This window comes from Girardinichthys multiradiatus, chromosome 18 (assembly GCF_021462225.1).
Source record: "Girardinichthys multiradiatus isolate DD_20200921_A chromosome 18, DD_fGirMul_XY1, whole genome shotgun sequence".
In the NCBI taxonomy this organism is placed as follows: Eukaryota; Metazoa; Chordata; class Actinopteri; order Cyprinodontiformes; family Goodeidae; genus Girardinichthys; species Girardinichthys multiradiatus.
In genome coordinates, this window is record NC_061810.1 from 45,223,091 (window position 1) to 45,235,968 (window position 12,878).

At 38.9% G+C, this 12,878-nt stretch overlaps 1 protein-coding gene across 3 annotated transcripts in view; it reads left to right on the forward strand.

Moving 5' to 3' along the window:
- Positions 1–8,165, forward strand: part of pak1 (p21 protein (Cdc42/Rac)-activated kinase 1) — a 136,598-nt gene extending 128,433 nt beyond the window's left edge. For 2 of the 3 annotated variants that reach the window (XM_047391379.1, XM_047391378.1), the window contains exons 14-17: positions 1,169–1,316; positions 3,320–3,402; positions 4,334–4,413; positions 7,273–8,165. In XM_047391379.1, coding sequence (XP_047247335.1) covers positions 1,169–1,316; positions 3,320–3,402; positions 4,334–4,413; positions 7,273–7,379 — 418 coding nt within the window. In that variant the 3' untranslated portion in view covers positions 7,380–8,165. Of the gene's footprint in view, positions 1–1,168; positions 1,317–3,319; positions 3,403–4,333; positions 4,414–6,951; positions 7,082–7,272 lie in introns of all 3 variants that reach the window. The other variant, XM_047391381.1, reaches the window with a different exon arrangement.
- Positions 8,166–12,878: the final 4,713 nt, after the last annotated feature.

Here is a 12,878-nt window from a genome sequence, read left to right on the forward strand (position 1 = left end):
AGTGAGAACTTCCAACTATTTAATCAGCTTAAATTGTTTCCTCTTATTACTCCTAAGTCATCTTCAGAGTGAGGTTTCAGCTGAACTTCTCAGCTTTCCTGTCACAAAGCAAAGATTTCTGGGCGAATCATTGTGATACTAATAATGAAGCCAATTTTATCTCTTTTTACATGTGAATGTACCTAAGCCGGTACTCTGTTGGGACATTTAAATTGTGGTTTTATGTTGAACTGGAAGCCACTAAAAATACTTTATTATGCAGAAACAAATATACTTGTTTTTTGTAAAATAATCAGGGCTGCTGATTACTGTGTCAAATAAAGCTGTTCTGCTGATTGTTTTGGGATAGCTCGTAAAGTTGAACTAACCTTCTTTATTTGTGTGGTGTTCATATTGTTTTTACTCAGCCAATGTTTCTGGATCTGGTGGACCCGTTGCATTTTGTGATTTTTAAAGCCTCACAATCAAACACTTAATTAAAATCATGATATGAGTGGAAACAAATTTACAATTCATTTACATTAATTATATCATTTTTCCTTCAGTAAATAATGAAAATGCGTCCCACAGACCCGAACACCACACAAGGGTTAAAACTTTGGGGTTAAAACTTGACAAAAAGGGAGCGATGTTTCATAATGTCATGTAACAAGGTTCCCAGCCCACTGGGAAGAGAAACAGGTACACAGCATCATAGTTCCTCCTCCGTACATAACTGTGGGCTTCAGGTGCTTTTGCTTACTGTCCAGTCATCCTTTATTTCCACCAGAACCATCTAAAAGATCAAGGTTTCAGTTAAAGTTTCAGAAGCTTTTAACAAGTTTAACATGTTTACGTTTGTGATGGTAGGACAGAAAAGGTGTTTCCTTGAAAGGCCAGATAAACTTGGGTCCTCATCCACCACAGTTTGTCTTGACGTTTGAAGGTTGACAGACTGCCTTTCTGAAATGGCATGTTCTCTTGTTTTTCCCATTTTTAAGAGAATGGGGCTGCCCTAACCTATCTTACTAAATGAGGATTTTGGTTTACGAAGTCTCTTTAGAGTGTAGCCATATTTGTCTCTGATTCTTGTTTTAAAATACGGTCAGGAACATGTTGGGTTTCATCCTGTTCGGCTTTTGAAGCAACAGCCTGAAGTTATCGAAGCCTCCCCTCTCTCTCTCTGCAGTAAATACCAGTCAGTTAACATCAGCACCAACCTGTATGTGATCAGCCAGCCGTGGCTCTACACTCTGGCCTGGTGTGCCGGAGCACAGTCCGTAACCACAAACTCCATCCACATCCTATCCAGCATCAACAAGCCCCTCTTCCTCATGGTGAGCAGATTCACGTCGTGCACTACGGGTTCTGGTATGATTATTCATGGGATTGACATATTGTGCAGAGCTACAATGTTCCACTAAGTTTATAGTAACCTGTACTTTGCATCTCCATAAAATAGATGATTAGTTGATTTATTTTAGCGAGTCAATTCAAAAAGCCAAACTTAAATAATGTATTGGTTCATTACAGAGTGATACATTGAAAATCTTTAATTCTGTTAATTTGATTATTGTGGATTGTAGTCGATGAAAACCCCAAATGTTTTCTTTTAAAATTTTAACATCAAAGCAGATTAATTAAAAAAGATTTTTAATTCAGAAATGTGGGCCTACTGAAAACTACCGTCTACTGATCAGCATATGGACTCAATACTTGGGGGCTCTTTAGCATGAATTACTGCATCAGAGTGTGGACTTCAGAAAACACAGTGGACCAGAACCAGCAGATGACATGGCATCCCAACTCATCACTGACTGTGGAAACTTCACACTGGACTTCATTCAGGCAATCCCTGTCTTTCTGGGGCGATGCAAGTCAGCTGAAACGTCTCCTCCAGATTTCTGGAGGCTGTTTCTTTGATTATTACCCAAAGAAACAAGAACATTCTGATGCCTGCTCAAAACTTTGACACATGGAGAAATAACAGATAAAAAAATACAATAATAGCTGTGAAATATCTGACTTGTAAAAATCAGCATCAGCCATAGAATAACCTACATCATTTCCACCTATAAGTTTGGCTCCAACAGAAAAAGTTGTTTCCTTGCTTGCATTTATAGCTATGAAGACACATGAGTCAGTTACAGGTGCCAAGTTGTTTAAATAGTTAGTGTCCAAAACACTAAAAGTCTTTTTAATTAGATGCTAGAGAACATGCCGGACTAACTGGGGTTTTGTCCAGCTGTATGGAGGATAGAGCCAATGTTCTCAAACTTGGTACTGGTACCACCAGTAGCAGCTGCCTTTGGTGGTACTACCAAGAAATGTTGGTATTAGTGATTTGTTTATACTGCCATTATGGCCAAAAACTGATATTAACAGTAACAACCCACAATCCTGGGCTGCATCCCAATCATTGTCACATGACCAAGCTAATACAACATAGCCAACCCCCTCGCTTCGCAGAGCTGTTGCAACCTCTGATGTTTCTCATCAGAGGTTGTAAAGTACAGTTCGGAAGTGCAGATAATCAGTTAGTTTTACCTGGGCTAGCACCGACTTCTAGGTGAGGCCAGGGTTGGTGAGAAATCTCCAGCTTTCACTCTTGAAATACTGACTTCAACCTTTCTGTTGTTCCATCTTCTAACAAGGAAATCACTTTTCCAGTAAAAATGGAAAACATATTTAAAAATACGTCCGTCAGTCATGTGGTGCTAATAAATCGAAGACTTTTTCTTGTTTTTTGCAGTCATGAAACAAACTATAACAGTCAAGTTTGAGATGTCCTTTATGTACAAAAAGTGGTACTTTGAAAACTTCAGAATCACAGATCTGGTACTTGTCATAATATGTTTGCCAACCAATGGCATAGAGTAATTCACCTCTGTCCCTCCCCCACCTGTTGCTGCTCACTCCTCTGTTTATAATAAACATTGAAATGAACCCATGTTTGATTGATTAGATTTTCTAAATATTTCATAAACAAGTATTTTATGTAATACTACTATCGTGCAGTGATGTTCTCGGTGAACTCACGTTGCTCCGCTCTCATTATGCCATGTTCCAGCGAGAACATTAACAACATCTAGACACTTCCCGCTCTGCTGTGACTTCCAGTGGGAGGTCGGACCGTTCTGTGTCTGGGATAATGATCGCTTCAACAACTGTGGGTGTTTCAAAATCATGTCTCTAAATTACAAAACTGTCTGTCGCCGCCTACACAGCAAGTCTGAGTGCGGTTCTGAGAGACCAAGGCCTATTTATTGAAGTGGAATAGGAACATTTCTGTTTATCCTGGTCCATCATGTAAAAACGGGTCCTTTCTCTCTCCCTCCAGACTCCAGGGGAATACACTCTAATGTGGATTCTTACTGATTTTGTGTCCGCCTTCCTCATCTTCGCAATTTTTACATTCCACTGGTAAGACATGCACACACACACATAATTAATTAAAACATCTGTTTAGCTCTGCAGTGAATGCTCATCCTGTTTGCCGGTTAGGTTTTATTGTTGCCGTTTGATAATAACACAACAGCATGCAGTAAGATAATAAAGCATAAGACATGGAATTACTTTATATTAATCATCATCATTAGTGTTCTTTTCTAGCTGCTGAGCCGAGTTAAAGAAGCAGACAGAGAAAGAAAACTGAAGAGCGTTGTTGTCCTCGGGGACAGATACCAGCTCACCAGGTTGAGCTAGTATTCTGTGAATGTCTTCACTTTAAAGACAGAGCAAGAATATAAACTGGAACTTGATCTTTAGTTATCAGAGGCTAAGGAACAGGGGATGAATTTGGTTGGTAATCATGTTAACAGAAGTCCAGATAAAGCCAAATGGAGTCACAGAGTTCCTGAGTCTGGAAAATATCAGTATTTTCCAGCTTTGGATTATTATAGAGGGGAAAGTATGGAACATTTCTATATTTCCAGCCTTTGATCCCTACCCAATTGTCTAAATGTTATCCTGTTTCCTTTCCTTCCTTCTTTGTGTCCTTCTTCTCTCTCTTGTCTTTCTTTGTGTCCTTTCTTTCTTCTAGTCCTTTCTTGTTTTCCTCCTACAAATATTGATAGTGAATGTTTGTATTTTCATGTTTTAAAATAACGTTCAGGACTGAGACAGAAAGAATGAGAGGATAGGATCAGAGAGGGATCCTCTTTCCTTTATCAGCTTTTTCTTTCTGTTCCTCTGTTGTCAACATGAACATGTACAGGTGGACACGTGTCTCGGGCCAGTGTCAACAACAAAGCAGGCCCAGGGCCACACATGGCCGCCTTGAAGCTCTTTGAAAAACCACCTAGCAGAGTTCTGCTGCTCTGATCTGGTTCTCTGCTTTGTGTTTGTGTCTCAGGTGGAGAGAGAGAGGCCTGCCCTTCGTGTCCGGCAGCCGCCAGACTCATGAGAACGGGCCGTACAGCAAGTTCAGGACCGGTAGGAGAGCTGTGTTTATTCTCTTCTGGTTGTGTTGCATGTATCACTCCTCTGTGTTTTCATTGTAAGGGGAACTTAGGCATGGTCAAACTTCAGTTTCAGTTTATTTATATAGCGCCAATTCACAACACATGTTGTCTCAAGGCTCTTCACAACAGTCAGGTTCATACATTCCTATTAATCCTAATCATTGAATAGTTCAGTCAGATTCAGTTATTTATTCAAACTGGATAAAAAGTTTTTCTATCTAAGGAAACCCAGCAGATTGCATCCAGTCAGTGACTTGTAGCATTCACTCCTCCTGGATGAGCATGTAGAGACAGTGGACAGCCACTGGCGTTGACTTTGCAGCAATCCTTCATACTGAGCATGCATGTTGCGACAGTGGAGAGGAAAAACTCCCTTTTAACAGGAAGAAACCTTCAGCAGAACCAGAACCAGGCTCAGTGTGAGCGGCCATCTGCCACGACCCACTGGGGGTTTGAGAAAACAGAGCAGAGACACAAAGAGAACAAAGAAGCACTGATCCAGGAGTACTTTCTATGGGAAGGAAAAGTAAATGTTAATGGATGTAGCTCCTTTAGTCGTTTCATCTAGAAAGAAAGAACAGATAAACTCTGAGCCAGTTTTCAAGGTTAGAGTCTGAAAGAGAGCACATAGAGTTAGTTACAGTAGAAGCTCAGTCAATCGCCATGTCTAGGAGAGAGAAAGGGTTAAACACTAAAAGACAGGGCCAAGTGGATCATCAGTAGAGGGTGAGCATTAAGTTGTTGCCAGCAGAAGCTCAGACGATTAACCTCTCCAGAAAGGTGTCACAGGTAGACACAGAGCCAGACCAGGTGTAGCTTCTAGGAAGAGAAAAGAGGGAGAACATAAAGTTAAAAACTGAAATAACAGCAAATAATGCAGAATTGGAGAGTAGTGTGAGAATGTAGCGAAGAGGGTGAAAGTGGTCATTATGTCCTTCAGGAGCCTAAGCCTATAGCAGCATAACTACACAGATAGTTCAGGATAACCTAAGCCACTCTAACTATAAGCTTTATCAAAAAGGAACGTTTTAAGCCTAGCCTTAAAAATAGACAGGGTGTCTGCCTCATGGACTAAAACTGGGAGCTGGTTCCACAGGAGAGGAGCCTGATAACTAAAGGATCTGCCTCCCATTCTACTTCTAGAGACTCTAGGAACCACCAGTAAACCTGCAGTCTGAGAACGAAGTGCTCTGTTAGGAACATATGGACCAATCAGATCTCTGATGTATGATGGAGTTAGATCATTAAGGGCTTTATATGTGAGGAGGAGAATTTTAAATTCTATTCTGGATTTAACAGGGAGCCAATGAAGGGAAGCTAAAGTAGGAGAAATATGATCTTTTTAATATGATCTATCTTTTTAAACTTCTGTTTTTATATTTGCTCCTTATTTCAGAGGACTGTTCATCTTTACTGCAGGCCACTAGCAACAAAGTACAACTGTTTGTAAAACTGATCTTTTTGAAAGTTTTAATTACCGTATTCAGATTATCTCAGGATAAAATAAAATTAAAAAAATAAGCGATGAATCAAAATTTTTGCACAGAACTGCACACGGTTACACTGGTTTCACATAACCAGTAACATCACCAGTAAGAGTAGGCATGGGCCAGATACCAGTATGAAACATGCATTTTCCACCTAACTGGTTCCCGTGGTTAACTGGTGCCTGGTCTTAGCACCAGCTCTTTATGTTCCCAGCACCCCAAGCCCCAGCTCTTTATGTAAAAGTTGTTTTCTAGCTGTTGGTGGCGACTACAGACCAGCTGGTTAGTACGGTGAACTGTTCACAAGCACCACTGGTTGGTTTAAACAGTGTAAATAAAACTCAGGTGGTGATGTTGGGTCATCTGTGTCCTGGAATAAATGCTATTTATGTAGTTAAATTGTCTCCATGCGCTGTGATCCTTCTCCACAGCTGAGAGAGGATCAAACATTAACTGGATGAAAGGTTTATAATGACTTGGCTCCAACTGGCTCTGAGGTGTTGGAAAGGCAAACGGGTTCTTTTACAGAACCAGTTAAGAACTGGCATTAGCCCTGTTTAAAACCCGGAACCATATTGTTCCTTTTTAACAACATAACATAACTACACTGTGTAAAACATTTGTCTGTGGGGGAACATGGACGGTCCAAACGTAAACATTAATGGAGCTCCACCCATCCCCCTTACTATGCTGCTTTAAAGCTCCAGCTGCTTTCAAGCAGTCAACGTTTTGCACACCTTTGTAATGTAACATTGTTAAAACCGTAATTGTCAGGGTTACAGTCTTAACAGCAGCAGTAGTAATAATTTCTGCTTTAAATTGTGTTAGACGTTTTTAAACTTTTTGTGGAAATGACATTTGTACTGATACTGTCCCCTGCCTACTGTTGATTGGTTCAAAGCTGGTTCAGGTTATCTTCTTATCCAAGCGGCTGGCCTCGCTGTGTGATCAGCAGAAAAATGTTTTTATTAGATGATTTCTGATCGTTGCATGCTGTGATCTGCTGCTGTGTCACCTGTCAGACTCTTCAGAGGTCGTCTGTATTGGCTGGAACCCTCTCCACTCTGACCCCCCAGCTGAAGCTCATATCTCCTTCCCCCTGGTCTTCAACCCATGACCTCCTGCATGCCATGTCATCCATTCAGGAATACTGTATGACCCATGTTTCCTGGTTGTACCTATCTGTGTGTGTCATGTTTTGTATGTTATAGATTTATACCTGTCCTACATATCTTTATATTACAGAACTATGCTTATAATCATCTTAATGCTTACTTTTGTCCTTATGTCTGTCCTCGATTTGTCTGAAACACCCTGAACTGTCTGACTTTTTGTTTTTGCAGAGCTGAGTGATGTTTGGTCCATCTCCAGTGTAAATGTCCGACCTGACCTACGGAGCAAGCCCAGTTCCCCCAGTAGCCCTCACCTGCCCACCATTACAGAGGAATGACTAGATGAAGAAGGGACACCAGAATGGACAGAATGCAGTCAAGAATAAAATTTTAAAAGATAAAAAAATATGAAGGTAGGGATAAGATGTCCAATACGGCTTTAAAAATATAAATTTTTCAAGCGTGAACTAAAACAGAAAATATGGAGTTTAAAAAAAAAATGGTCAAGAAGCAGAAAGAAATGTTTTGTCAAGACTTTTCTTTCCACTTCTTGTTCATCACTCACCTACCTTCATGACTGAACTGGTGAGCCAAATGGAGCTGGAGGACCGATTGCTTCCACAGAACCACCATCTGTTTCAGTAACATCTAAAACGGTGCACGAAGAGAGCCTGACATCATTATTTCTGGTCAGGAAATGAAACCCCATGGAGGAAAAAGGAAGTTTAGCTGTAGTGATATCTGTAAATACAAAGCAGGAGCTGTCTGGACAGCAGTATAATGAAGTATTTAATATATTATGCACAAGCTTTGTCTTTACTGTCAGCTGTATGAATGCATTAGAAAAAAACTTAAACCAAGTCTTAAAGAAGACCTATTATGCTTTTAATTAATGACCATATAATGAAGTAAAGGTGTATAAAAAATAATTCCTGTCAGTAAAGTTTCAGTGTAACATCAGCTTGTTGAAGATTTTAAATTAATCTCCATAAATGTAATATCAGGTTCTGCTTGACTTGTTTAAACTGTCTGATAAAACCAAATGTTTAAGCCTTTTCTGACAAGGCTCTCTATAGACCTTTTATACTACAGGGAGAATACAGCAGAATATACTGAGCACATAATGTGAAGTGAGCATAACTGGTCTTCTTTAAATATTTCTCTGTTTGTGTGAGTTATTGTGTGGAGAAGCACTGAGCGATCGGCTGGTGAACAGAATTGGCTGATTTTCAGCGCTGCTCGCCGACTGGTTGGCCAGAACCTCAGAAATCCAACCTTTTCACGATCTGTGAAATCGTACCAAACTGCTACCACACCAGCACTCTTCAGTGAGGACGTTGTTACTGTGGGAAGGACTTCAAAGTTAGCTATTTTCTACCATCAGTAAGGAGTCAGTCAGTCATTTTCTATACCCGCTTATTCCATAGTGGGTCACGGGAGAGCTGGTGCCTATCTCCAGCAGTCTATGGGCAAGAGGCAGGGTACACCCTGGACAGGTCGCCAGTTCATCGCAGGGCAACACACAAACAACCACGCACACACTCATTCATACACCTAAGGGCAATTTAGAGTGACCAATGAACCTAACAGGCATGTTTTTGGACTGTGAGAAGAAGCCAGAGTACCCGGTGAGAACCCACACATGCACAGGGAGAACATGCAAACTCCATGCAGAAAGACCCCTGGTTGGGAATCAAACCCATGACCTTCTTGCTGCAAGGGGAACAGTGCTACCAACTACGCCACCGTGCAGCCCCTCAGTAAGGAGTTTAAAAAGGAATTGATTTCGTACTTTTGGGGCATGAAAAAGGGCCGTCAGACACCGGATGGCACTTGGTACCCATCTTGGGGATGTCTTCTCAAATTGGTCTGAAGCTGACCTCAGCAGATACTGGGAAGGCTGAACATTTTACAGCAACGTTGATTTATTTTACTCTTTTAGGCTTCAGTCTCTGTCGTAAAACATGCTGGGTCTGAAAATGTAGATTTCCTCTAAAAAAAAAGAGTTATTGTTAGGATAGACAAATTTAAAGTTTCTAAATCGAAACCTAAATCTAATCTATTGCTAAAACCAGTTTAAAACCAGTCACCTCTGCTAATAAAAACAACTGACCGCTGATGGTAGGATGGCTTAACTAAATTCTAAACTATTCTGAATGGTGTCATTTATAATTCTTAAAGAGAAATCAAAACCAGCTACAAGCAGTATTGGCAGATAAAAACCTGGAGATCAGAAATCGGCCACAACCGTCCGCTTGGTGCATCTCCACTCATTGTGTGTGCTGTCTGAGCTGTCGGGTGTTGGACTGACAGAACGAATGTAGACGGAAGGCCTGAGGAAATCATGTAGTGAAAATATCGATGAGCGAGAACATCTTTCCCATGAGAGACTGAAAATTTGTGCCAGTTCTAACTTTCTTTCTTTAAAAAGAAAGCACTGATTTATTCAGCCTTCTCCTTAAAGCTAGGCACAAAGTGCTTTCTGGAAATATTACTATGTACTTTATATGTGATATTTTTATTTTTACCTTAAAACTATTTTAGATCTGAGATCAAAAGGGTTTGTGGAAGTTTTATGTTCAGTTAGAGATGAACCAGGCCCACAGCTATAAGTGCCATAAACAGACATTATACTTCAGGTATAATGTCTGATTCATATTCTGCACCTTTAAAATGAACATTAAACTATTTAGGAAAGCCATTTCTCTTATGGTCTGAGTTGCAGAAACAAATCTATAGATTTTCACTAAAATCAGAAATTGCTACGTTATTTATTCTAACTCAGAAGAAAGAAACTGCACCTCAGCTAATGTAATGTCATTTGAATATGTGTTTAGCTCTTAGTCTTATTAGTATATTTGTGTTAAATATCGTAGCTGATCTTTAGGCTAACAATTTAAGCTACAGTTATGATTGCACAGCTATATTTATTCTATTGAATATTGAATATGAACCGTGAGACCGTTCTTTTTTAGCGAGCGAGTCTGGTGACAATGCAGCGCTGCATTGGTTTTCCTCTGGAGATGCTTTGCATTTTAAGCCTTGCATGTGTTGGATTTATCCAACTCTAGTTTTATAGATGCTTTCTTTGATTGATCCTGAAGCCATCATTATTTTTTATATCCGTTACAGCCAATGCAGATTATTTTTATGTTTGTTGAAAACATTAAGATGAACATGTCAATTTCAGCGTTCCCTGGATGAAAGTGTCAGATCTGTCAACTCAACATGAGTTTTTCTGATTTTAATTTTAGGAATTTCAGAGGTTAAACGTTCTTTGGTTCAAACTTTTGAACCTGACCTCTCTGGGTATTAACTGTATCCACATACTCCCAAATGACTATGAAGGGCCAAAATGAAATAAATTAATATATCATGAAATAAATAAATGTACCATTAAATTATGAAATGTACAAATAATTAAATGTCCCAATAAATACACATTTAATGAAAATTTTCAACTATGAATTCATTTAAAATGAGCATTTCACTCCATTTATTTCATGTTTCTCTGCAGCAGCGTCATCATGAAATAATTGAAACTGTCAATTTGACCAATCAAACGTAGTGGGCGGGTCTAACGATGACCCTGTAATCCGGTGCAGCTTCCTACCGGTTAGATATTTTTTAGATCAAGTTAAGGAGAAGCTGGAGTTACTCACTAAGATTTCGTGCCAAATAATTTAGAACAATTTCTTGAAGTTATTTGCATACTTCCCAATGACGACACTCACCTCAGAGTCACAGCAAACTTGCAAGAAGTTCTCTTGACTTGCTGTGTGAAGCAACCAATCAGATGTCAGGGCCGCCCTAATCCCGCCCACTTAGTTTGATGGGTCAAGATGACAGTTTAAATAATTTCATGATGACGCTGCTGCAAGGAGCCATGCAATAAATAGAGTGAAATAATTATTTTTAAATATTTTAATTAATACACCACCACTCAAAGCGCTATTTTGTGCAAGTGTGCATATGACAATTTAAAGGTATATTTCATTATTTAATTATGTATTAAATAAATGGCACATTTATTCATCTCATGATTTTCATTCAGTTTTGTCCCTTTTGGCCTGCCATAGCGGACGATCCTGCCAAACATCAGGAAAACGTCGCAGATATTTATCTCTCCGGAAGCAACATATGCTTTGATTTCCTTGATGCCTGTTGAGTAAATAAAAATTTCATCCTAATAAAAAAAAAAATGCAATGAATGTTTTAGGGATATTTAAACAGTTTTTGGTTGATCAACAGTTTAATTCTATGCTGGGACGTGGAAATGAGGCAAATTTTTTGTATATTTTTTTTAGTTCTGATATTCTCTTTATATGGAAGGGAGCTTTGCATGCTGATCTCCATGTTTAATTAGTAAAGTTAATGCAAGCGGAGAAATTAAAAGTGTTAAATCGGGTTTTAAACCAACCATGATGATAACAGGAGTTTTCATTCGTTACACATTTTAAACTCAAATTCCTCATCGGAGTAAAAAACAGCTTCTGGTTCGAATCAGCTGCATACATTCAGTAAAGGTGAGCTAAATTAGAAATTACTGAATGTTTATTTTTCAATAGTGAAACGCAAGAACACGATTTTAATCGATTTTTTTGGACAAAAAAAAAAGTGATTATTTACAAGGACAGATTGGAAATCTGCAGACACAAAATAAATATTAGAGATGGTTTATTTTTTCCTTTGAGGAGAATAATCTCATGTTTAAATTATTCAAATGACAAAACGCCAAGATTGGGTTTATTTTCAGTTAAGAACTTTTTAAAGCAGGAAAACAGTGGAACATGTTTGCTTCACTAACCTGCAACAGTTGCCTGTTTTTAAAATTATGTTGACGTTGCCTCGACAGGCGTTGTTATTCAGATCAGATTTGAGGCTGTGGTCCCGGCCATTTAACTGCACACTGAGGCGTTCTTTCTCTCATTTAATGGCTTTTATTTATTTGAAGACTGGTGCATACTGGGAAAAAAACAACCATTTGATGAAATGTCTGGGTTAGTGAGGTGTATCCATTTCTAATTGAATAAAGAGCTCCAGTACTGGTGAAAAGAAATTATTTCTCATGTAATGAAGTAAATTAAATATCCGGTTTATTTGAGTATCATTAGACACGCTTTTTTATTTTCCAGAATCATTCATTTTTTTTCTCTGTTACTCTTCTGATTTTAAACTGCTGTCAGCTGTAATCAGTGAAGAAAAATGTTTTTATGATCTAAAATAAAAAAATGTTGTGATCCAAGAAACTATTATTCTGTTTGTAATATGTGTGCTGCTGGAAGTTCACTATTCCTCACGTTTCCAGAGTTTCTGCTACAAGGATCCGCTGAATGTAAGTATTTTATATTGATATACGAGTCTGTGCACTCATACAGAGCTGTGAAAAAGGATTTACCCCGCCTCAATGATTTCTTGTTTCTGCTTTTATCTCACCTAATTTTTCAGATCAATGTTAATATCAGACAAAAACAACTGGAGTAAATGCAAAATTAAGTGTTGAAATTATTGAATTTATTAAGGATAAAACAATCTATCCAGACCAACCTAGCCCTGTGTGAATCAGTAATTACCCTCCCTTGTTAAATCAACCAAGCACATTAATTCAGCCCACAACCAGGCCTGATTACAGCCGTATCTGTAAAATCAAGGTATAACTTAAATAGAACCCGTCTGACAACATGAAGAAGGCTAAAATAACAAAATGCAACACATTATGCCCTAAAGAAATTTGAGAACAGATGAGAAACAAAGTCCCCATTTCTAAGCTCCACTGAACCACAGTGAGAACCATTATCCACAAATGGAGAAAACATGGAACAGTTGAGGACCTTCTC